The 25,418-nt window shown below is 43.8% G+C and overlaps 1 protein-coding gene across 3 annotated transcripts in view; it reads right to left on the bottom strand.

The window, feature by feature from the left end:
• PDE2A (phosphodiesterase 2A) overlaps positions 1-25,418 on the bottom strand; it is a 296,539-nt gene that overhangs the window by 34,623 nt on the left and 236,498 nt on the right. For all 3 annotated transcript variants that reach the window (XM_087895695.1, XM_087895696.1, XM_087895697.1), the window contains 7 exons: positions 12,722-12,831; positions 12,422-12,477; positions 7,220-7,279; positions 5,478-5,598; positions 4,341-4,393; positions 2,683-2,757; positions 565-606 (listed from right to left, as the gene is read on the bottom strand). In XM_087895695.1, coding sequence (XP_087751821.1) covers positions 565-606; positions 2,683-2,757; positions 4,341-4,393; positions 5,478-5,598; positions 7,220-7,279; positions 12,422-12,477; positions 12,722-12,831 — 517 coding nt within the window. The remainder of the gene's footprint in view (positions 1-564; positions 607-2,682; positions 2,758-4,340; positions 4,394-5,477; positions 5,599-7,219; positions 7,280-12,421; positions 12,478-12,721; positions 12,832-25,418) is intronic.

Below are 25,418 nucleotides of genomic sequence, written 5' to 3'. Positions count from 1 at the left end.
TCCATCAGTCATGCCTGCCCACCTCCAACCTTCTCCATTCCATTCTTCTCCCTCATAGTTTTTCCTGTCCTTCCCTCCAAGATAGAGCAAACTCGGAAACCAAAACAGGCAACTCATGCTACTATCATGATAAGGTTATAGTAACAAGAGTGTTGCAAGTCTGAATTTGCTTCCCTCTTTCCTTCCTTAATCTTCACGAGAAGTTGAGAAGGTCAGGTCTTAGATGCTTTCTCAAATTACACTTCTGCTTTGGACTCAGATTTCTCTTATCTGACTGTTGTCTTGGTTTCAGGTCTTCCTCCTGCTCCTCAAAGTTGTTCTTTCTACACATTACAGACCACTACAACCAGTCTGACACTCTCAAGAATATTGAGATACATGTGGTTGGCTTTGGAGACCCATCCGTAATGATTTTTTTTTCATTATGAGGTCAACTTGGAGCTCTCTTAAGGCTGAAAACTCTTCTTCTAGTGTGTGTGTGTGTGTGTGGAAGACGCTACTTTAGACAGGATTAGCAATCACAACTTGAGCCTCACGAGGAGAGGGGTGGGTTTAACAACTTACTGGGAAGCTCATGTCCTCCTCCAAGACTTTATCTCCAACCACCTGCAAGAAAGAAGAAGAGGGCAACTGAGAAGTGGAGGAAGGAGAAGGAATCTGAAGGGAATGGCATCGAACCATGGAAGCTTCGGAGGAGTTTGTTCCCTATAAAGTCCATTGGGAGGAAGAGTGACAAAAATTTGGGCTGGGCAGAAAAAAACCCTGCTGAATTTTCCCCCTTTCATTTCCCATCCCATAAGAAGAGGGGTCTCCAAATGTGGCCACTTTAAGGCTTGTGGACTTCAACTCCCAGAATTCCTCTACCAGTATAGCTCAAGGCAGTGAAGCACCCTCAATTCCCGGAGCCAAGCTGCTCTATCCATCCATCCTTCCCTCCCTGTCTGTCTACCTATCTCTCTCTTTCCTGTATGTCTGTCTCTCCATCTCTCTCTCTAGCTCTATCTATCCCTATGTCTCTATCATCTCTCTCTCATATGTCTGTCTTTCTCTCTATGAATGTCTATCTATTTCTAGATCTACCTACCTACCTACCTACCTATCTATCTATCTATCTATCTATCTATCTATCTATCTATCTATCTATCATCTCTCTCTTCATTTCTCTCTCTTATCTATCCATCTATCTATCTATCATCTATCTTTCTCTCTCTTCATCTCTCTCTGTCTATCTATCATCTATCTATCATCCATCTCTATCTACCTACCTACCTACCTATCTATCTATCTATCTATCTATCTATCTATCTATCTATCTATCTATCTATCATCTTTCTCTTCATCTCTCTCTATCCTTTCTCTCTCTCTTCATCACTCTCTTTCTATCATCTATCTCTATCTATCTTATCTATCTATCTATCTATCATCTTTCTCTTCATCTCTCTCTCTATCCTCTTTCTCTCTTCATCACTCTCTATCATCTATCTCTATCTATCTATCTATCTATCTATCTATCTATCTATCTATCTATCTATCTATCATCTATCTAATCTATCTTGTCTTTCTCTTCTATGATCTCTTACTCTCCCTTAGCTACCTTTCATCTCCTTCTCCAGTCTGTCTGTCTGTCTCTCTTTATCTCATCCAATTTATATAGCTGCCCATCTCACAAATATTCCAGGAAGTAAGATCAATAATTAGATAAAAAGCCTTTTCTGAACTGAGATTATTTCTTTGAGGGAGAGAGTGCTAAATTGATTACTCAAGGTCTTATTCCATTTTGATTTCTAGCTGCTAAGAGAGCTGTGCTAAATGAACAACAGAGACTTAAAAAACTGTTTACAATTGAAAAATGGTGTTCAAAGTAAGGACTGTGACTCTGGCTGAGAAAAAGAGCCAGAGATAGAATTCAAGTTTTAAACACACAGAATCAAGTTTATTGATTCTGGAATGATGACAGATTTTAATTCTGTTTTTAATCTCTGTTATTTTTTTTTACTCTTTCATACTGTTGTATGTTTTTATGGTAAACTTCCCAGAGTCTCTTAAGTGACACAGACGGTGTAGAAATTTGGTCCATAAATAAGTAAATAAATATAGCCATAAAATGTAACAAATGTGTTTTCTGATCATTTCAAGTATTTCAAGTATTGCAATCTTGTTAAATGAATTTTTTAAAAATTATATTGTATTGTACTGTAATATACCATTATACTTTATATTATATTATATTATTTAAATTCAGGTCACAACCTTTGCAATCCTTTACACTGTTCTGAGCCAAAAAAGGTGTAACGAACAAAAATTTTCTGAGTATATTGAGGATTGCAAATTTGTAATGTTACAATGAAATAAAAAAATTAAATTAAATTAAATTAAAGTCACAACCTCTGCAATCCCTTACACCATTCTGAGCCAAAGAAGTTGCAACAAAGAAGTTTTCTGAATTTTTCTGTAAGTTTCTAAAGTTACAATGAAATGAAATCAAATGAAAAATTGTAATTGAATTATTGAATTCAATTTACAACCTTTACAATTCCTGATACCATCCTTAGCCAGCAAAGTTGGGAAAAAACCCCCAAAGGGCAGATTCACGTTGAATAGCCAATGGGGTTCGGGATCTCCTTCGAAGGTGTCGTACAAGGAAGTGATAGCGAAGACTTTGTCCAAAGGGATCTCACCCACCTGACAGAAGAGCTGATTGTTGTCCTCTGAGACCAAGAGAAGACAGCAACATTGAGACTGGGTCTCCTGCTTCAGCTGGAGGAGGAGGAGAAGAAGAAGAAGAAACATGGAGAGTCTTGGACAAGACCAGCATAGCGTGGAGATGAACAGAGATAATCAAAGGGTCTCGAGATTGAAACATATGATGAACGGTTGAGGGAACTGGGAATATCTACTTTAAGAAAGAGAAGGACTAGGAGTGACATAATAGCAATCTTCCAATACTTGAGGGACTGTCATAGAGACGGTTGACTTATTCTTCAACGCACAAACAGTGTGAGAGAGTTGGAAGGAAGCTTGGAGGTCTTCTAGTCCAACCCCTCGTTCAAGCAGGAGATCCTACACCATTTCAGACAAATGGTTGTCCAATCTCTTCTTGAAATCTTCCAGTGATGGACCACCCACAACTTCTGGAGGCAAGTCGTTCCACTGATTAATTGCTCTCACTGGCAGGAGATTTCTGCTTAGTTCTAGGTTTCTTCTCTCCTTGATGAGTTTCCATCCCTTGCTTCATGTCCTGCCTTCGGGTGCTTTGGAGAAATAGGTGGAAGATCATTAAAGAGAGGCGCAGTCTAGAACTAAGGAGAAATTTCCTGACAGTGAGAACCTTTAACCAGTGGAATGACTTGCCTTCAGAAATTGTGGATGCTCCATCACTGGATGTTTTCAAGAAAAGGTTGGATGACCACTTAACCAGTATGGTAGTCCCAAAGGCGATTTTTCAGGAGGCAACTGGACTTCCTTGTTTTTTCTTTGAAGACAAGAAAGATGAGAAGCAAAACGTCTTCAAAAGAAAAAAACCCAGAAAATCCAGTTGCCTCCTGAAAAAGCACCGTTGGGACTATCATGACCTGAATGACGGAGAATCTCCGTAGACGTTTGACCAACATGGTAGTTTCCTGCACTGAGCAGAAGCTGGACTACAAGACCTCCAAGGTCCCTCCCGGCCCTAAGGTTCTACGTTCTATAGACTTATTATTCCTCTCTGTGTGGAGCAGGGGTGGGTCCTACTTACCTTTACTACCGGTTTGCAACGGGATCGCTCTCGCGCAGATCACTTCTCATGTCGTCAGGATCAGTGGGCGGAGCCTCCCGTCAGTTTTACTACCGGTTCTATAGAACCGGTCCGAACCGGGGGCAACCCGGTAGTACAGTGGTTTAATGCACCCTGTAATTAACACAGCTGCCTGCAATTTCTGCAGGTTCGAATCTTACCAGGCTCAAGGTTGACTCAGCCTTCCATCCTTTCTAAGGTAGGTTAAATGAGGACCCAGTTTGTGGGGGCAATAAGCTGACTTTGTATAAATATACAAAAGTATGAAGGCTATTGCTTAACGCACTGTAAGCCGCCCTGAGTCTCCGGAGAAGGGCGGCATATAAATCAAATTAAAAAAAAACAAACAAACCCACCACTGGTATGGAGGTCAAACTTTATCTAGAAATCAAACTAAGCTAAGATTTTTCAACCTCGGCCACTTTAAGGTGAGTGGATTTCAACACCCAGAATTCCCCGGCAGTGGGATAGGTCCGGCCCCATTTTTTAAAGGAAGGATCAAGCAGAAAACTCGTTATGGCTCCATCCGGGGCTGATCAACACTCAGAAAATGCTAATTACTCACGTAATTAATGACTTTGAGCTGGAGGGAGGCTGCATCCAGATCGTACAGCTCCCCTGAAAGGCAACAGATGCAGATTTTACGGGTTGAGTGATTGGAATGACAAAGTTGGCACGCTCGACACACAACACCGGGTGGCACACATCGCCCATAAACAGTGGCACGGCGATGTAAAACAAGAAGTGAAATGTTCAGCCATGCCCACATATAATAAAAACGAGACAGGTTCCTTATATACGACAGACTGAATTACACAACGCAGCAAATACGGATACAGGTGGCCCCTGACTTATGACCACAATTCAGCCCCCATTTTCTGTTTTTAAGGGAGCACTGCCTCATTTTACGACCTTTCTCCCCCCCCCATTGATAAGCGAATCTGTTCAGTTCTTAAGCCAGGAACACAGTGGTTAAGCAAAACTGGCTTCCCCATTGACGTCACTTGTCAGAAGGTCACAAAAGCGGATCACGTGACCCCGGGACACTGCGATGGTCGTAAATACGAGTCAGTTTCCAAGCGTCCGAATTTTAATCATGTGACCACAGGGGATGCTGCAATGGTCATAAGAGTGGAAAACGGTCATCAGTCCCTTTATTCAATGCCGTTATAACTTTGAGTGGCCACTAATCGAATGGTTGTAAGCAGTGCTGGGATTCAGCTGGTTCGGGCCGGTTCGGGCGAATTGGTTGTTAAATTGCTGCTGGCCTGCTCCTTTCAGGAATCCCCACGCACCCCATTTTGGCTCCCAGGTAAGTGCAGGGAGACCTCCTATGCCCAAAACGGGGCACGGGAGGGGGTGTCCCCCTGCGGCCCATTTTTGCTCCCAGTGGGGTGCAGGAGTGCTACCTGGCCACGCCCATCATGGCCACGCCCACCCAACCGATCATTAGTGCAGAGAACCGGTTGTGAAATCATTTGAATCCCACCACTGGTTGTAAGTCGAGGATTTCCTGTTTAATAACCGGCAAAGTTTGCTTCGTTCCTTTAATCAGGGCTGGGGAACTACGGCCCCTTTGTGGCCTGCGGACTTCAACTCCCAGAATTCCTGAGCCAATTGAGGACCACCTGCATACAAAGTTGGTTAATGATGGTCCCTCCTTCCCCTTCAACCTCTTGGCCGGCCGTCTGTCCGTCCTTACCGCACAACTGCAGGATCTTGCTGTCCAGCTCACTGTAGCTGCTCCTGGGGGGCTCCACAGGTTTGGCCTGGCAAGACTGCAACTTCCGAAGGCTTTGGAGACGCTTGTAGGACACCAGGATCTGGAAAACCAACCACGTTCACAAATGAAGAAGTCATAAAACAACCCTGTCTAGCTAAAAGAGGGCTAAATAACTCATTGGGACACGAGGAAGCCCTCTTGGTTACATTCACACAATGCTGGGTACCTAATTCAAATTTATTTAAAAGCCAAATTTATTTAATGTTTTTAAATTATTTTAAATTGATGCTGATTCTGTTTTAAATAGGCTGTACACCGCCCTGAGTCCTTCGGGAGAAGGGCGGTATAGAAATAAAATTATTATTATTATTATTATTATTATTATTATTATTATTATTATTATTATTATTATTATTATTATTATTTCACCACCTTGCCTCGGTTTCCACAAGGGTGCATTTGCCTGGGAACTCCAACCTAGATCCAGAATCAGAATAGAGCTGGAAGAGACCTTGGAGGTCTTCTAGTCCAGCCCCCTACTCAAGAAGGAAACCCGATGCAATTTCAGACAGGTGGTTGTCCAATCTCATCTTGAAAACCTCCAGTGTTGGAGTAACCATAACTTCTGGTGGCAAGATGTTCCACTGGCTAATTGTCCTCACTATTAGGAAGTTTCTCCTTAATTCCAGGTTGCTTCTCTCCTTGCTTAGTTTCCATCCGTTGTTTCTTGCCCTGCCTTCAGTTCAGGTGCTTTGGAAAATAAGTTGACCCCCTCCCCTCTTCTTTGGGGCAGCCCCTCAAATATTGGAAAACAGCTATCATGTCACCCCTCATCCTCCTTTTCTCTAGACTGGCCAAGCCCAAAACCTGCAACTGTTCTTCCTTTTTTTTTTTTCTCCAGGCCTTTAATCATCTTAGTTGCTCTTCTTTGCACTTTTTTTTCCAAAGTCTCAACATCTTTTTTGTAACGTGGGGACCAAAACTGGATGCAGGATTTCCAGGGGTGGCTTTGTTAAGGCTTTATAAAGTGGTACTAACACTTCACGTGGTTTTGATTCCATGCCTGTATCTCAACTCCAGTGTTTTACCAATCCTGGTTTAAGCATTCTGTGTAAATATTTAGAACATTTAGAATAACGGAGTTCGAAGGGACCTGGGAGGTGTTCTAGTCCAACCCCCTGCTTAGGCAGGAAACCCTACACCACTTCAGACAAACGGTTACCCAACCTCTTCTTAAAATCTTCCAGTGTTGGAGCATTCACATGGACAAAAATACAACTGGCGTGGACACTTGACGGGTACAGAAGCAAGCCCACAAAAGTTAGAACTGATTAAATTACAGGTAGCCCTCGATTTATGATCGCCACCGAGCCCCAAATATCTTTTGTTAAGGCAGGACAGTTGTGAAGTGAGTTTTGCCTCACTTTTACGACCTTCCTTGCCACAGTTGTTAAGTGAATCACTGCAGTTGTTAAGTGAATCTGGCTTCCTCACCGAATTTGCTCATCAGAAGGTCTCAAATCACGTGATATATATGAGTATGAGTCAGTTGCCACTTAATTCCCTTGCTTGGCGATGGAGTTTTGGCCTCAGCTGCGGTTGTGAGTCGAGATTTACCTGTAATTTATTTATTTTTTTGTGATGTCAGGACGCAGAAGGAAAGGGGAGAGATTCCAGTCCCTACATTCTCCAAGGATTTTATGAACGGTGGGCTTACTTACATGCTTCTCTAAAGCCCGAAGGTTTTGCTCATCCGAGTCCGAAAGTTGCCCGCAGTAGACCTGGGGAAATTAAAGTAAAGAAATCAAAAGAGGAATGGACACATTGTGAGCATGTGCAGAGGGCCAGGTGGAAATTAACAAAACGACATTGCAAAGGGCGGGAAATGGGGGCCAAAAGGACTCAAAGCACTACAAAGCCCATTACACTGTAATCAGAACATCCTAGAACAGAGGTCTCCAGCCTTGGCCACTTTAAGACTTGTGGACTTCAACTCCCAGAATTCCTCAGAATTCCCCAGAATTCTGGGAGTTGAAGCCCACAAGTGTCTTAAAGTGGCCAAGGTTGGAGACCCCTGTTCTGGAGAACGTTCTTAAATAAGCTGAAGGAGCTGGCAAACCTGGTTTAGATCCTTGTCTAAGATTCTAAAGCACTGTTCCCCAACCTTGGCCACTTGGAAGAGGGGTGGGCTTCAACTCCCAGAATCCCCCCAGCTTGCGATGCCGGGTGAGGAATTCTGGGAGTTGGAGTCCACCCGCGGTCAAGGTTGAGATCCACAGGTGGAATTTGGCACCTTGGGATGCCAAAATTCTGGAAGTTGAAGTCCATAAGTCTTAAAGTAGCCAAGGCTGGAGTTGTGGCCCATCAGAGGCCTGTGTAGCTAGTAGCTGATTCTGACAGCGAGGAGGCTGGTGTGGTGCTGTGCCAGCAGCCTGTGTAGCTGGCGCTCGAGTCGGACACTGAGGAGGCTGGAGAAGATGTGGTGCCAGAGGCGGGGATTCAGCCAGAGGCCTTCAGAACCTCCAGAAGCTTCCATGGGTGAAGAGGAAGAAGAGGAGGAGCCTCTCCTCGATGCATGGGTGCGCAGAGCCTCCAAAAGTCAGGAGTGGCTCCTCAGGAGGAGGTCTCCTCGAGAGTAAGGCTTGGGGCTAATTGGCCACTCCCTTTGCCTATTTAAGGAGGAATGCCGACTGAAGCAATTTGCAGGGAACAACTTCGTTCACATTCCTTCGTGTCTTCATTCCAGAAATGTTTTATTTGGCTCTTGTTTCTCTCGTCAGTTTTCCTGCAAATTGCTTCTGGGCATTTGGCCAACCACAGTAAGATTACGGTTATCTGAAATACTGTGCCTCAGAATTATTATTAGAGTTATTATTCTTTGGATTCTTGTCAGCTGTTAAATGAAGTTAAATTAACAGCCCTTGTTCAGAAAAGGCTGATTTAAACTGTACTTGTGTTCGAACAACTACTAAGGAAGCTCATTAGCAGTACTTAATTAGTAAACGAAGGTTTGTACGGACTTTGTGTGTGCTGCGGTCTTTGGGGTCCGTAGGTGGGGCAGAACAGCTGGAGACCCCTGTCCTAGAACAAGACCGGTTCTTAACCTTGGCACTTTAAGATGGCTGGACTTCAACTCCCAGAATTCCCTAGCTGGAGTTGCTGTTACTGAGATGGGCCACAGATAAAGCTAAGGAATTAAAACCAATAAAGATCAAACAAAAAAGACAGGACAGGAATTTTTGAATTAATAAATTTAAATGGTTCTGTTTTACTTTTCTTTGAATCCATTTCATTCATATTTTAGTTAATAGACGTACCAAAAAAAACCCTAGTGCAACAGGACCACTAGTTTAATTTATTAATTAAATTAAATTGAATTGAATTGAATTGTTTTTATTTTATTTTAGTGTATTAATTACGTAAAATTGGAAATGTCTTGGCGACGTTTTGACGAAGTCTCATTCGTCATCTTCAGGCTGGTATTCTCGAATTCGTGCTTCTAGGAGCAATGTGTGATCGCAGATATATATATATAAGTAAGTAAGAAATATATATATATATATATATATATATATATATATATTCGCAGAAACATATATATATATATATATTTGTTTTCTTTTCTTTTCGTAGGTCTTTATGTGTATTTCTCTTCTCTAGCCAGGTTCTTCCTACGTAAACCAAGATTTTTCTGCAGCCCTAGTTCAGTGAAGTCATCCTCTAGGGCAGCCCCATGGAAGTCACATTGCAGTAGTCTAGAGCCAAAGTGGGCAAGATTTCCATGGTCAGGAGGTGTGTGATATTTACTTTTTATTTAGTTTGTTTATGCATCAGACTTCTTAACTGCCCCTCTGTCGCTCATAGACAGGGATATTTCTTTCACCCCATTTCTTTTCCTGTGGACTCCCACGGCTGGGATGAGAATGTGGGTAGACAAGAAGGGATAAAACCAGTGGTAATAAGAGAGATATGCTGTTCCACCCCCACCCCCCAAAAATCGATCTTTGTCCAAAAGCAAACAAACAACCGGAGCAAAAGATTTAAGGAGCAAAACTCAAAGATAACCAGAAACCCTGAGATGGATGACATTCTGACTGTGATCCATCCATCAATAAGCATCAATAATTCAAGAAAGAAGCAATCCATTGAAGCTCTGGAGGGCCTTAAGAAACGTGGTTAAAAATGGATCTCGGCTGTCTCCATCCAGCCTTTTCTTCTCCGTAAAACCACCGAAGATAAAACAGAAAAAATTGATGTGGAAACAAACCAAGGATTTCTTCTGTGTTTCGTATGCCCGTTTTTTCCCCTTCCTGGTGTCCTCCAGAGCTCTCTTCGGATGTAATCCATGCTCTAACAGGGGGTTCTCAATTTACGATCCTAATGGAGGCTGTCCATCATGGTCTTAAATCGGGACGGTCGTAAAACTGACCTGATTTTTCCCCCCACCTTTTTTTGGTGAACGTGCCAAGGTCGTGAAGTGAACCAAGGCTCACTGTAGCATCTGGTTTTGCAGAAAACTGAAAGTTATTATCTGTATTTTCATTGTGATTTGGGAGGTCTTCTAGTTCAGCCCCCTGCTTAAGCAGGAGACTCTGCCCTATACCATTTCAGACAAGTGACTGTCCAGTCTCTTCTTGTGGAGTTGGGATCATAGAAACACCCAGGAGCATAGAAGAGTTCAGAGGCAGATGCATGAATAAATGTCTTAAACATAAATCATATTAACTATGTACAACAGAGATCAAGTCTCATGAGGAACAAACATGAAAAGAGGTCGATGGATCGAAACCATCCTCTGCTACCATTCTGTGGAATTGGGATTGTAGAAACACCCAGGAGCATAGAAGAGTTCAGAGGCAGATGCATGAATAAATGTCTTAAACATAAATCATATTAACTATGTACAACAGAGATCAAGTCTCATGAGGAACAAACATGAAAAGAGGTCGATGGATCGAAACCATCCTCTGCTACCATTCTGTGGAATTGGGATCGTAGAAACACCCAGGAGCATAGAAGAGTTCAGAGGCAGATGCATGAATAAATGTCTTATACGTATTTATTCATATGATAAATCATATTAACTATGTACAACAGAGATCAAGTCTCATGAGGAACAAACATGAAAAGAGGTCGATGGATCGAAACCATCCTCTGCTACCATTCTGTGGAATTGGGATCGTAGAAACACCCAGGAGCATGGAAGAGTTCAGAGGCAGATGCATAAATAAATGTCTTAAATGTATTTATTTATATGATAAATCATATTAACTATGTACAACAGAGATCAAGTCTTACGAGGAACAAACATGAAAAGAGAGAGATGGAGAGATGGAAAAGGTTGGAGGGGGTTTTATACTCAGGGTAAGCCCCTCCTTTCCACATAGGGGTGGAAACACTCTCTGCCTCCACTGGTGTTTATATGACACATGTGCCAATGACTTGCAAATACTTGACACTTCTTAAAAACCAGCAGTAATCCCATGATTTCTGGTGGCAAGCTGTTCCACTGGTTAATTGTTCTCGCTGTTAGGAAGTTTCTCCTTAATTCCAGGTTGCTTCGCTCCTTGATTAGTTTCCATCCGTTGTTCCTTGTCCTGCCCTCTGGTGCTTTGGAAAATAAGTTGACCTCCTTCTCTTTGTGGCAGCCCCTCAAATACTGGAGCACTGCTATCATGTCTCCCCTGATCCTTCTTCTCTTTAGACTAGCCAAACCCAAATCCTGCAGCAGTTCTTCCTATGTTTTAGACTCCAGGCCTTTGATCATCTCAGTTGCTCCTCTTCTCTGAGCTTTCTCCAAAGTTTCAACATCTTTTTGGTAGCGTGGTGACTAAAATTGGTTGGAGTATTCCAGGTGTGGTCTCTCTTAATTAGGGTTTTACAAAGCGGCACTAATTTCCGTTATGTGATTGCAAGGAGCAATCGTTGCAACTTCAAATCCGGGTTGTAAGTACTCTTCCCAAGTAGACGTCCGTTGTAACTTAAGTGGCAGGTGGCTGGCTCAGGAATTCTGGGAGTTGAAGTCCACAGGTTGTAAAGTCACCATAGCTGCTCACCTCTGGGCAACACAGCAGGGCAGGACCTCATACCGTTTGTTGAAGCTTCTTCTCAGGGGAGTAAAGGTCAAAAAAGTCAAGATGGCAGCCAGAACACTTTAAAAAAAAAGGAGCTGGGTGTTCTGTCCCCGTTCCACTCACGCACCCCCACAGACGGCCCGGAGTTAATAAGCCACACAACAAAATTCTTTGAAAATAAAGCTGGCAGCAACCCAGTGGCTAGCTGCCAATTCAGACTTTACTCACACAAAACAAAGATTAGACTGCCAGCATTCCGATAAAACAGGCAGAGTTTTCAACAATACAAGGATTAATCCAAATGCAGTCCGATAAAGCAGGCAAAGTCCAGTAACGCAGAGATCATGGATTATTTCTAGTTTTTGCTCGTCACAAACTGAACCGGCCACCACACCCACATTTATACCCTGTGGGGTGTGGTCCAGTGACTCAGCTAATCTCTGGCATGCCTTCCCCTCTGCTGCGCACGCTTCTCCCTGCTCCTCTGCCGAGGGTCCAGCCAGCACTTATCTCCTTCATCACTGTCCACCTGTGGCTGCGGGGACGTGCTTGGCTCTGGGCCTATCTCTTGGCCTTCGGTGTCCTCCGGAGGCATTGCCAGAGAGGAGGGTCCTGGAGAGGGAGGCCTTGCCAACTCCTCTCCCTCACTCTCAGAGTCTGCATCTGTCGATAGCCCAGACTCAGGCAACGGAGCCACAACACTGGGTTTTGATTGCCAAGTGGCTTGTGAGCTGCCATCTTGACCTTTTCTGCCCTCCCCTCCCTAAGGACACCTTTATGACGATGACATTACATGTCACAAACTCTGTTTTCCGGGGACTTTCCCCCCACCCACCCCCAGATACTCACTAGGATAACACAGACCACGGCCCCCGAACTCTTGTCCACCAAAGGATTGATTAACACTGCAAAAAAAAAGGAGAAAAAAAGGAGGAAGAATTAAATAATTAAATTAAATAATTAGCCCAAAGGGAGAAACTGACATTATTCAATCCTAGGCAACTAATGCCGTCAACTTACGTCATAGTTCCTGATTTATGACCGTGATTGGGGATCAGAAGTTCCGTTGTTAAACGAGGCAACTGTTAAGCGAGTCAGGCCCAATTTGACAAACTCTTTTGTTGTTAAGTGAATCCGTCAATTCCTTACCTTGCTTGCCGGCGGCTAAGGGGGCAGCCAAGCCGGCCACCGGCTTGCCCTGCAGCTCGGCCAATGGCAGCCCGTTGCAGGCCACCCTCTTCTGCTGAAGGACGGCATCTCTGGAAGGACGAAAAAAGAGGGATTAATCAAAAACAGAAGCAAAAGCAGCAAATTTGGAATTTCAATCCCAATCCAAGTCCTCGATTCCCAACTGGGAAGAAGAGCCGAGGCGAATGGCTTAAGGGGGAACCATCCAAGAAGAGAAATTCCGGTTTGGTTCTGGGATAAGAGACCACCAGGAGATCCTACAACAGAAGGATAGCCTCAGAAGCTGGACAAACATCCCAAAGGAAACTGCGCTTGTTGAGTCTTCACAAGCCAAGCACCAGCCAAGTTTGATTGACCTTCAGCCCTAAGTAGAAATGGCAGAGAGTCACGGCAGCAATTCCAGACACAGTCTAGTCTAGTGGTTAAAGGCAACCAGCTAGAAACAAGCGATCTCTAAGTCCTGACTTAGGTAAGAAAGACTTTGAGTGAGTTCTAGTCCTGACTTATGCATAAAAGTTGGCTGGGTGCCTTTGGGCCAGTCATTAGGAGACAGTGAATTCTAGTTCCGCCTTAGGCATGAAAGCTGGCTGGGTGACTTTGGGCCAATCACCAGGTGACAGTGAGTTCTAGTCCCGCCTTAGGCATGAAAGCCGGCTAGGTGACTTTGGGCCAATCACCAGGTGACAGTGAGTTCTAGTCCCGCCTTAGGCATGAAAGCCAGCTGGGTGACTTTAGGTCAATCACCAGGTGACTATGAGTTCTAGTCCCGCCTTAAACATGAAAGCCAGCTGGGTGACTTTGGGCCAATGACCAGGTGATGGTGAATTCTAGTCCTGCCTTAGGCATGAAGTCCACCTGGTCTCTCTCACTTAGCCCAACCTACCTGACAAGGTTGTTGTGAGAAAAAACCAACAAAATATCGTATAAAAGTCAAGATGTGCCACGGAAGAAACACACCTGAAAAAAAGGTGAAGTTTCCATCCTACCTCGTGTCTGCCATCTTTATTTATTTATTGTTTATTTATTGGTTCGATTTATATGCGGCCCTTCTCCGGAGACTCAGGGCGGCTTACAATGCTTTCAAGCAATAGCCTTCATACTTTTGTATATACCTGCTTAGTAGGGCTTTCAGCCCCCCCCCAAGCGGTGTTCTTTTTTTTATACAAAGTCAGCTTATTGCCCCCACAATCCGGGCCCTCATTTTACCTACCTCAGAAGGATGGAAGGCTGAGTCAACGTTGAGCCTGGTGAGATTTGAACTCACAGTAATTGCAGGCAGCTGGCAGCTAAATAATACTTTAACAGTACTTTAATCTGCTGCGCCACCAAGGCTCTTGACTTTTTAGACACCCCCCCCCCATCTCCAGCTGAAGAGGGAGACCAACGTCTCTCTCCGTCGTTCTCCAAACTGAGCTGGCCCTTTCTTTGCTTTTGAGCTGATGCCCTTCCCTTCCCCCTCACCTGTGCCACCTGTCCGAAGAGTCACCTGAAGCAGGTAAACAGTTTATCCCTTGATCTGAATTGGAACCGGTTTCCCTGAGATCAAGCAAAGGATTACTGACGTCTCTTCCTTCCCTCTCATTCTGGAGGTTTCTTTTCTCCCCAAAGAATTCCCTAGCCGTTCTTGAGAGCTTCTTGGTTTTGTGTGTTTGTGTGTTTGTGTGTGTATGTCTGGGTTGCTTTCATCCTGAGAGATGAAAAACACCATCTCAGGGAGGGTTTCTTTCTGCCTTTGGCCCCACACTCGAGTGGAGAACCGTTTCTCATTCGTTCTTATTCTGCTCGGCTGCCTTCACAGATGTGGGGAGATAAATTTGGCTCTGATAAGTGAATGAAAAATCACCGAAGCTGGACAGGGTTCAAGATCCAGGGAGAGAGAGGAGAGAGAAGAGAAAAGAAGAGAGGAGAGGAGAGGAGAGGAGAGGAGAGGAGAGGAGAGGAGAGGAGAGGAGAGGAGAGGAGAGGAGAGGAGACGGACAGTTTCATAGAACAGAATAATAGAGTTGGAAGGGACCTTGGAGGTCTTCTAGTCCAACCCCCCTCACTTGAGCAATATATCCCCGTGATGGTAAACCTGTGGCACGCGTGCCAGAGGTAGCACACAGCGCCCTCTCTGATGGCACATGAGCTGTTGCCCCAATTCAGCTCTGCCGCGCATGGGCACGTGCCTCCCGCCAGCCAGCTGGTCTCTGCCGTGCATGTGTGAGGGGTGTGGGGGGGGCACGTGCACATGCATGAGGGGTGGGGTGTCTGGGGGGCATGCACGCATGCATAGGGCGTGGGGCGTATGCACAGGGGCCAACCATTGCATTTTGGGGGTTTGGGGACACATTTACGCATTCTCGCTTGCGCGCATGTGCTTTGGGCACTCGATCCGGAGAAGGTTAGCCATCCCTGGTATATCCTATACCATTTCAGATAAATGGATGTCCAGTCTCTTTTTGAAAGCCTCCAAAACTTCTAAAGTTGCTCTATTCTGGAGGCAAGTCGTTCCATCGGTTGACTGCTCTCGAAGTTAGGAATTTTCTCCTCTGTTCTAGGTTGCTACTCTCCTTGGTTAGTTTCCATCGTTTCTCATTTCTTTGAAAACAGTTTGACCCCTGGTCTTTGTGGCAGCCTCTCAAATATTGGAAGATGCTCTCCTGTCTCTTCTGGTCCTTCTCTTCACTAGACTAGCCAGGCCCAGTTCCTGCAACCGTTCATCATATGTTTCAGCTTCCAGTCCTCTAATCACCTTAATTGTTCTTCTCTGCACTCTGCACTTACAACTTCTGGTGTTAAATTTATGTTTTACCGACAAAGTATGCTCCATCCCATAATTGGGTAGACTATGTTGCCCTGATAGACTGGTCCCACAAAAAACAAAAAACAAAAAAACAAAAAAACACACAACTTCTGGTGGCAAGCTGTTCCACTGGTTAATTGTTCTCCCTGTCAGGAAGTTTCTCCTTAATTCCAGGTTGCTTCTCTCCTTGATTAGTTTCCACCCATTGCTTCTTGTCCTGTCCTCAGCTGCTTTGGAGAATAGCTTGACTCCCTCTTCTTTGGGGCAGCCCCTGAGATATATTGGAAGATGCTATCCTGTCTCTCCTGGTCCTTCTCTTCACTAGACTAGACATGCCCAGTTCCTGCAACCGTTCTTCATAAGTTTTAGCCTCCAGTCCCGTAATCCTCTTTGTTGCTCTTCTCTGCACTCTTTCCAGAGTCTCAATCTCTTTTTTGTAACATGGTGACCAAACCTGGATGTAGCATTCCAGGTGTGGCCTTACCAAGGTTTTATAAAGCGATATTAATACTTCACGTGTTTTTGATTCTATGTCTCGGTTTATGCAACCAAGGAATGTGTTAGCTTTTTTGGCTTCTGCCACACACGGCTGGCTCATGTTTAAGGGATCGTCCACTAGGACTCCAAGGTCCCTCTCTCAGTGACTGTTGTTGAGCCAAGTTTCGCCTAATCTGTACTTGTAGCTTTGGTTTTTCCTGCCCAGGTGTTAAAAACCTTGCATTTCTCCACATTAAATTTCATTTTGTTGGACGCGGCCCATTTTTCAAGTCTGTCAAGATCTTTTTGGATCCTGAGCTTGTCTTCTAGGGTGTTGTCTACTCCTGCCAGCTTCGTATTGTCTGCAAAGTGGAAAGGTCTAATTTCAAGATTTCAAGTCTCCTTCTTCAGACTAGACCTGAAAAAGTCTTTAGGTCAGAAGAGACAAAGCTAAGTGAGATTTTGGGCAGTTTCTCCTCTTTAAATAGAGTCTCTCCTCACCTGTGGTGGGGTTCATGATCTGCTCCTGCTTTTCCTTTCTCTTGGATGAATGGCTTGTCAAAAAAACCTGTTGTTAAGATTTATGGCCAGAGTCCATTTGGCATTTTAGAGGGTTTTTTTTATAATGAAGCATAAAACTACTAATAAAATCCAGGCCATTTGCATTTTGGGGAGAAGAGTTTTACAGATGGAAATTCAGAATGGAAGAGGCCTTGGAGATCTTCCAGCCACAACCTTCTGCCTGGGCAGGAATCCACCACTTTAGTAGGTCCAAAATACTGTTTAAACCCTCCATCAAAGGGCACCGTTATAAGAGAATATTTGTAGTTCAGGGTTGAAGAGACTCCATAATCTCACAACACACGCACGGATTCAGCCAGAGTTTCAACTGGAAGCCCTGAGCATCCTAGACATAGCCAAATCCAAAATCCTAGGGAATTCCTGGAAACCTGGCAGTCAGATAAACCAACCATCAATAGGAACACAGAGATAAATCACATTTACACAGCATTCAAAAGAGACAATAAAAAAAGCTAAGGAGGAAATCAAAAGATCAGAACATATTCTCTCCCGCAGCCAACACCCAGATAAGCAGGGATTAAACCCAGACAAATAATCAAGCAGAAAACAATACTCTAATCAAGGCACTATCAAAGAAAAACAACAACAACAGACTCCCACCCACACTGGCATGGCAAGCCACTTGTAACCAGAACTGGATGCAATATTCCAAGTGTGATTTTACTAAGGCATTATAAAATGGTACTAACACTTTACATGATCTTGATTCTATCCCTCTGTTAATGCAACCTAAGATTGGCCTTTTTGGCAGCTGCTGCACACGGCTGGCTCCTGTTTAAGTGATTGTCCACTAGGACTCCAAGATCTCTCTTGCAATGGCTACTGTTGAGCCTGGTGTCACCTATTCTCTACAGATAGTCCTTGACTTACAACAGTTTAGAATGGAATGGAATGGAATGGAATGGAATGGAATGGAATAGAATAGAATAGAATAGAATAGAATAACAGAGTTGGAAGGGACCTTGGAGGTCTTCTAGTCCAACCCCCTGCTTAGGCAGGAAACCCTACACCATTTCAGACAAATGGTTATCCAATCTCTTCTTAAAAACTTCCACTGTTGGAGCATTCACAACTTCTGGAGGCAAGTAGTTCCACTGGTTAATAGTTCTCACTGTCAGGAAATTTCTCCTTAGTTCTAAGTTGCTTCTCTCCTTGATTAGTTTCCACCCATGGCTTCTTGCCCTGCCTTCAGGTGCTTTGGAGAATAGGTTGATTCCCTCTTGTTTGGGGCAGCCCCTGAGATATTGGAACGCTGCTATCATGTCTCCCCTGGTCCTTCTTTTCATCAGACTAGACATGCCCAGTTCCTGCAACTGTTCTTCATATGTTTGAGCCTCCAGTCCCCTCATTTTAGCTTCTTTGTGGCTCTTCTCTGCACTCTTTCTAGAGTCTCAACATCTTTTTTACATCGAAAAAAGATGGCATTGAATAATGCCACCAAAACTGGATGCATTATTCCAAGTGTGGCCTTAACAAGGCGTTATAAAGTGGTATTAACCCTTCACGTGATCTTAATTCTATCCCTCTGTTTCATTCCTCTATCCCTGTTTCTATCCCTCAGTTCATTTAATGACCGTTCAAAGTTACAATGGCACTGAAAAATGTGACTCATCACCATCGTTTCACAGTTAGGATCTTTGCAGCGTGATCAAAATTCAGTCGCTTGGCAACTGCAACCTTTTGCAACCTTCTGACGAGCAAAGTCAACGGAGAAGGCAGATTCGCTTAACAACCGTGGCAGGAAAAGTCGTAAAACGGGACGAAACTCACTTAACGAACGTCTCACTGAACCACAGAAATTTTGGGCTCAATTGCGGTCGTAAGTGGAGGACTACCTGTACTGTGGATTTGATTTTTCTTGCCTAGTTAGTAGATCTTTACCTTTCTCATGATTGTACTTCACTTTGTTAGTTCAAATCTGTTGAGATCCTTCTGGATCTTCAGCCAATCTCCAGATACGCCAATTCAAGGAAGAGGCCAGCCAATTAATGAAGTAGGACGGAGTAACCACGAGAAATGGGGAATGAAAGAATGAAAATGACCCTCCTCCCATCCAGTAGACAGTAAAAGATGAAAAAAAAAAAAAAAACCTGAAGCCCACTAGGAATAAGATTAAAAATGTTTAATATAAATATGAATCGGGAACCTTCTTATATCCATTTGGGATGAGAAGGCACCGGGCATCTGTTAAGCAGAGATAAGAAATTGCAGAGAAACTAAAGGGATTATTTGAATTAATCTACACATTTGGCAACAGATTTGCAGGAGATTTTTTTCCTACCAGGGAATTGAATTGATCTGATTGAATTTGACTAAAGTTGATTGAACTGAAAAAATTGGGCAACTGGAAGCATCAACAGATGAAACACGATAGAAAATTAAAAATAAACAAATCCTCCTATCCACCCAAGATTCTTTCACAGTTAAAGTAAGGAATCTAATCTAATCTAATCTAATCTAATCTAATCTAATCTAATCTAATCTAATCTAATCTAATCTAATCTATCATATTATATCATCATCTCTGTATGTAATTTCTCCCCAAAACCAGTGTTTAATCAGGGCTGAAAAATAGCCAGTGTAATTCTAATTTTTATAAAAGGATTGCAAGGATACAGGACATTTTCCCCATCTTATTTTAACATCTTTCCTGGAAAAGCTAGTGGAATATATAATTAGAGTGAAATCTCATTGACCTTATGATTCTTGATGAACGTATCTTTTCTTTTATGTACACTGAGAGTGTGTGCACCAAAGACAAAATTCTTTGTGTGTCCAATCACATTTGGTCAATAAAGAATTCCATTCCATTCCATTCCTTATTCTATTCTATTCTATTCTATTCTATTCTATTCTATTCTATTCTATTCTATTCTATTCTATTCTATTCTATTCTATGAATTTAGAACAATTTAGGAGTATGTCCTTGTAGCTTATTTTGGAGCTACAGTTTTGGAGAGATTATCTAAAGTAGGGATGTCCAACTTTGGCCACTTGAAGACTGGCAGACGTCAATCCCAGAATAGAGGAGTGGGGTCAAACTATTTTCCAAAGTACCTGAAGGCCAGACAAGGAACAATGGATGGAAATTAATCAAGGAGAGATTCAACCTGGAAATAAGGAGAACTTTCCTGACAGTGAAAACAATCAACCAACGGAACAGAAGTTGCCTTCGGAAGAGCTTCCCTGGAGGCTTTCAAGAAGGGCCTGGACTGCCACCTGTCAGAAATGGTGTAGGATCTCCTGCTTGGGTGGGGGGTTGGACTACATGACCTCCAGGATCCCTTCCAGCTCTATTCTGATTGATTGATTCAACCAAGAAGTAAGGAGGAATTTTCTGACCGTGAGAACCATCAACCCATGGAACAGAAGTTGCCTTCGGAAGTTGTGGGAGCTTCATCCCTGGAAGCTTTCAAGAAGAGACTGGACTGCCATCTGTCAGAAATGGTGTAGGGTCTCCTGCATGGGTGAGGAGGGGGGTTGGACTAGATGACCTTCAAGGTCCCTTCCAAACCCTGTTCATCTGTTACTCTGTTAAGTGACCAAGGTTGGACACTCTTGGCTTTAGACCATCGTCTTACGCCTTCTCCAATTTTAATCTTCTCAAGTCCGGTGGACAGCGAGTGGCTTTGAAAAGAAGGAACAAGCTATCTTTGGGTCATCTCTGGCCAGATCTTTAATCATCCATCCAGCCTTTTGTCAAGGGTGAAGAAGCGGAGCCGAGATAAGAGATGAATCCGTTAGCTCTGGAGGTCATTAAGCAACAGCCTAACATTCCCGGGGATGATGGATGTCACTGTCCAAAATATCAATTCATTCATCAGCCTCTGAATGGAAAAGGCTGTGAAGGTTTTGCACCTCTCCAGACACAGATGCCGGAAGCTAAGATGACACATTAGGCACCGGATTAATTTGCAAATTGCAAAGATATTTCTTCCCGGCTGTCGGCTGTCCTTCTAGTCCTTGCTTTATCTAAACTGTCCAGGAAAAAAATTCAGACACCACCGCCCTGCAATTTTTCCATCTCCACATCTGCTTGAGAGTCTGGCTCCCCAAGTTTGGGCCAGGTTGCTGGTTGGGCATCTTGGAAGATGGGTTAAAATATTTTTAGCCGATGATCTGGATTAAGGAAGCCTCAGGACAGGTCGTTCTAGATTTACAGCCATTTGTTTATTTATTTTATTTATTATTTATTAGTTTGATTTATATGCCGCCCTTCTCTGGAGACTCAAGGCGGCTTACAATGCTTTTTAAGCAATAGCCTTCATACTTTTGTATATACCTGCTTAGTAGGGCTTTCGCCACCCCCCACAAGCGGTGTTCTTTTTTATACAAAGTCAGCTTATTGCCCCCACAATCCAGGTCCTCATTTTACCTACCTCGGAAGGATGGAAGGCTGAGTCAACCTTGAGCCTGGTGAGAATTGAACTCACAGTAATTGCAGGCAGCTGGCAGCTAAATACTACTTTAACAGTAGTTTAGTCCACTGTGCCACCAGGCTCTTTCTTTTAGTGACTGCTTGAAGATACAATGGGTTAGAAGAATAACTTGGGGTTCTAACACGAGCCGGGGTTGCGCAAGAAGAAATAAAAATGAGAGCCAGACAGCTGGGAGGAAAGAAAAAAAATATTTATTCCTAAAAGCAAAAATAGTTTTCCTTTAGGAGAAGCTGCAGAGAAATGGGGTACGGCAACTTAGTTAAGCAACAATGCTTAACGCATTGTAAGCTGCCCTGAGTCTCCGGAGAAGGGCGGCATATAAAAATAAATAAATAAATAAAAAATAAAAACAGAACATCTGCAAGGAATGCAATCCAGCAAAGAGAGCATCAAGGACTCTTCCTGCTCCTCCTGCTCCTCCCTCTCTCCTCAACCCCCCCTCCCTTCTAGCACTGATGATGTCACCTAGTTGGGTCATAAAACATCTGCAAGAAAACCACCCAGCTCAGAGACCCCCAAGGACCCCCTAAATGTAATTTTTAAGGCTAGCAATTCAGAAGACGTATCTAACAGGAAGTTGCCTATGAAACAAGGGTCTCCCAAGTTTGCTCTTCCTAAAAATCCCCATCCTGAGGTTCTCCTTCCAGAGGTTTTGAGGAGGCAAAGAAAAGGAGAAGGAGAGAAGCTTCTGTCAACATATAAGCGCTGCTATAAGCCACGGCTGCCACTTGAAGGATGTTGTATGAAAGACGGAGCCATAAAATAAAATACAGCAAGAGATCAAAAGGTCTGCATGAGTCAAGTTGGAAAATATCCTGATTCAACATTGATGCCTCATGTTGTGCGTGGGCGTTATTATTGTCATGTCCTAGATGGGATTTAATTTTCCTTCCTTCCTACATCCAGGACACCCATCAGCAAAAAAAAAAAAAAAGATCTCTGAATCTCCCTGCTCCTCAGAACTAAGCACCCACCGTCACTGGTGACATTGAAAACATGGTGACGTGAAAAGCAACATAAAGACTCCGAATTGCAAAATTGTGGTGGAGAGATGAGCTGGAAACCAAGAAGTTTCTTCCAAGAGGATCCCTTCTAAATTCTGCATTCTGCAGTCTGGATCCCAGTTTGGGGATCCATCAGGACAGGGGTGTCCAGTGGAGGATCGAAAAGTCAAGAGCGTGGAATCGTGCGGGGTCTTCGGGCGCTCTCTGAGCTTGGTTGTTGTCTTGAAGACCTTTCATGACCCAACTAGGTAACATCATCGGTGCTAGAAAGGAGTGGGGTTTTATGGGGAGGAGGAGGGGGACTGTGGGGTCCTTGGTGCTCTCTGAACTTGGTCGTTTTCTTGCAGACGTTTCATGACCTAACTAGGTAACACCATCAGTGCTAGAAGAGAGTGGGGTTTGCAGGGAGAAAGAGGATAAGGAGGATGAAGGAAAGAGGAGGGAATGAGAAAGAGAACGAGAGGAGGAGGACGACGACGACTGTGAAATCCTTAGATGCCCTCTGAACTTGCAGACATTTCATGACCCAACTAGGGAACATCATCAGTGTTGGTAGGGAGTGGGGTTTGCTCTCCATTTATATTCTAGTGGTTTGCCCTGTCGGTGTTGGGTGGGAGTAATCTTGGGCTTTTTACTGTTAGCTTGTTGAGCAATTCTTTGATTGGTGTATTGTGCCTCAGGTGATCCTCCTGGACTCGCAGCTCCTGATGGAAAAGCAGGTGGCAGCCGTGGCCAGGAGGGCCTTTGCAAAGTTTCCCGGCATACTCCAGGTAGGGTTTACATCAAAGCCCGATGCACTGATGATCGCATTTGCAGAGTGCAAAACCTCCTGTGCTCCAAAAGCTGCCATCAGGAGGTGCTCAAGTACAGAGAGAGAGAGGAATGAATGGGAACCAATACAGGAGAATATTTGTAGCTCAGGATTGAAATGGGGTTTTCTTGCAGAAGTTTCATGACCCAAACTATGTAACATCGTCAGTGCTAGAAGGGAGGGAAGTTTGTAGGGAGGAGGAGGAGGAGGAGGAGGAGGAGGAGGAGGAGGAGGAGGAGGAGGAGGAGGAGGAGGAGGAGGAGGAGGAGGAGGAGGAGGAGGAAAAGAACTATGGGTTCCGTGGTGCTCTTTGAGCTTGCTTGTTTTCTTACAGACATTCCATGACCCAAACTAGGTTAACATCATCAGTGCTAGTATGATCAATGTATTTTTACGATGACTATGATCATGATTTATCGCTTATTGCTTGTATGTACACTGAGAGTTTATGCACCTATTCCAATCACACTTAGGCAATAAAGAATTAAGAGCCTGAGTGGCGTAGGAGGCTAATGCCTCCTAAGGCAGCATTTAACATCCAGCTGCCTGCAATTACTGTGAGTTCGACTCTCACCAGGCTCAAGGTTGACTCAGCCTTCCATCCTTTCTAAGGTGGGTAAATTGAGGACCCGGTTTGTGGGGCAATAAGCTGACTTTGTATAAATATACAAAAGTATGAAGGCTATTGCTTAACGCATTATAAACCGCCCTGAGTCTCTGGAGAAGGGCGGCATATAAATCAAATTAAAAAAAAAAAATTCTATATTCTGGTGCCTCGCCTGTCTGGGTGGATGGGGACAGTCTGAGAGATCCGTCAGTTGGGCTGTTTCCTGTTGGCTTCTTTGGCCGTTTCCTGAGTGGGGTGTTGTTTATTTGACTGTTGGTCTGATGTTAACCCTGGAGTTAATCTTTGCTGACCTGGGTACTTGTTGCTGGTGGAGAGCTGCTGGGGTTTCCATTTGGGCTGGTTGCGTAGTCTATACATGTCGTTTATCTCTATGTGTCTATTGATGGCTACTTTGTCAAGAGGGCCAGGCTTCTAGAAATTCCCTGGCATTTTTTGGGCTTGGCTTGGTCTAGGATGGTCCCATTTTCCCAATTGAAACTATGGTTAAATCTGGCTATATGTTGTGAAATTAAAGAATTTTCAGCGTGTCTTCTGACCGCTAGTTGAGGTTTGTGGATGCGCTATGAACAGGAACTGGCTTGCAGGGAAAATTCATGAATTTCCAGCCAAGGAAAGAACAGCGGAGCCAAAACTCAACAAGTGGACAATCGCTTAAACGTGAGCCAGCCGTGTGGGGAAGCAGCCAAAAAGGCTAATAAAAATCCTAAACAGAGGCATAGAATCAAAATCACATGAAGTATGAGTACCGCTTTATAAAGACTTAGTAAGGCCGCATCTGCATCTAGTTTTGGTCCCCACATTACAAAAAAGATGTTGAGACTTTGGAAAAAGTGCCAAGAAAAGCAACTAAGACGATTAAAGGCCTGGAGACTAAAACATAGGAAGGATGGTTGCAGGATTTGGGTTTGGCCAGTCTAGAGAAAACAAGGACTAGGAGGGACATGACAGCAGTATTCCAGTATTTGAGGGGCTGCCCCAAAGAAGAGTTGGGGTTCAACTTATTCTCCAAAGCACCTGAAGGCAGGAGAAGAAGCAACGGATGGAAACTCATCAAGGAGAGAAGCAACCTGGAACTAAGCAGAAACTTCCTAACAGGGAGGACAATTAATCAGTGGAACAGATGTTGCCTCCAGAAGTTGTAAATGCTCCATCACTGGAGGTTTTCAAGAAGAGATTAGACAACCATTGGTCTGAAATGGTATAAGGTCTCCTGCTTGAGCAGGGGGCTGGACTAGAAGACCTCCAAGGTCCCTTCCAGCTCTATTCTGATTCTGAAGTCATTGGCCAAATAGAGGGGTTTTAGTTGTGGAATTGGCTGCTGTTTCAGCACCACAGCCGGGTGAACAGCTCCTGGATCTCTTTGATCAATAGGGAGAGAAATCTATAGAAACAGAAAATCTATATAAGCAGAAAAAAGGACTCAGGAGTCCATTTAGTCTGTCCTTTGAATAACAGAATAACAGGGGTTGGAAGGGACCCTGGAGGCCTTCTAGTCCAACCCCCTACTCAAGCAGGAGACCCTGTATGCCATTTCAGACAAGTGACTGTACCTTTTTAAAAGCCTCCGGTGTTGGAGCACCCAGACTGCAGAAGACAAGAAAATCTCGCTTTCCTGAAGTTAATATTTGATCAGTGTCCTCGCCTTTATCACACAGATAATGCATTGGGCTTTAAATGTCTTTTTTATCTTGACTGATGAGCCTTAATTTTTATTTTACGGCACAATACCGGGGTTTTAAAGCAGGGTGCAAACTGCATCTGGCATGGCTTTCCTTCTTTCTTTCTTTCTTTCTTTCTTTCTTTCTTTCTTTCTTTCTTTCTTTCTTTCTTTCTTTCTTTCTTTCTTTTTTAATCTCCTGGGGACAAACATATGGGGTTTTTTTTTCCTGCCTTGGGCAGAATTAATAGGTTTTAAAAGCCAAAGAGATCCAT

The sequence above is a fragment of the Pantherophis guttatus genome, chromosome 5, assembly GCF_059756535.1.
Source record: "Pantherophis guttatus breed Tessera chromosome 5, ASM5975653v1, whole genome shotgun sequence".
Lineage (NCBI taxonomy): Eukaryota > Metazoa > Chordata > Lepidosauria > Squamata > Colubridae > Pantherophis > Pantherophis guttatus.
This window is presented reverse-complemented; position numbering and strand designations above follow the sequence as displayed.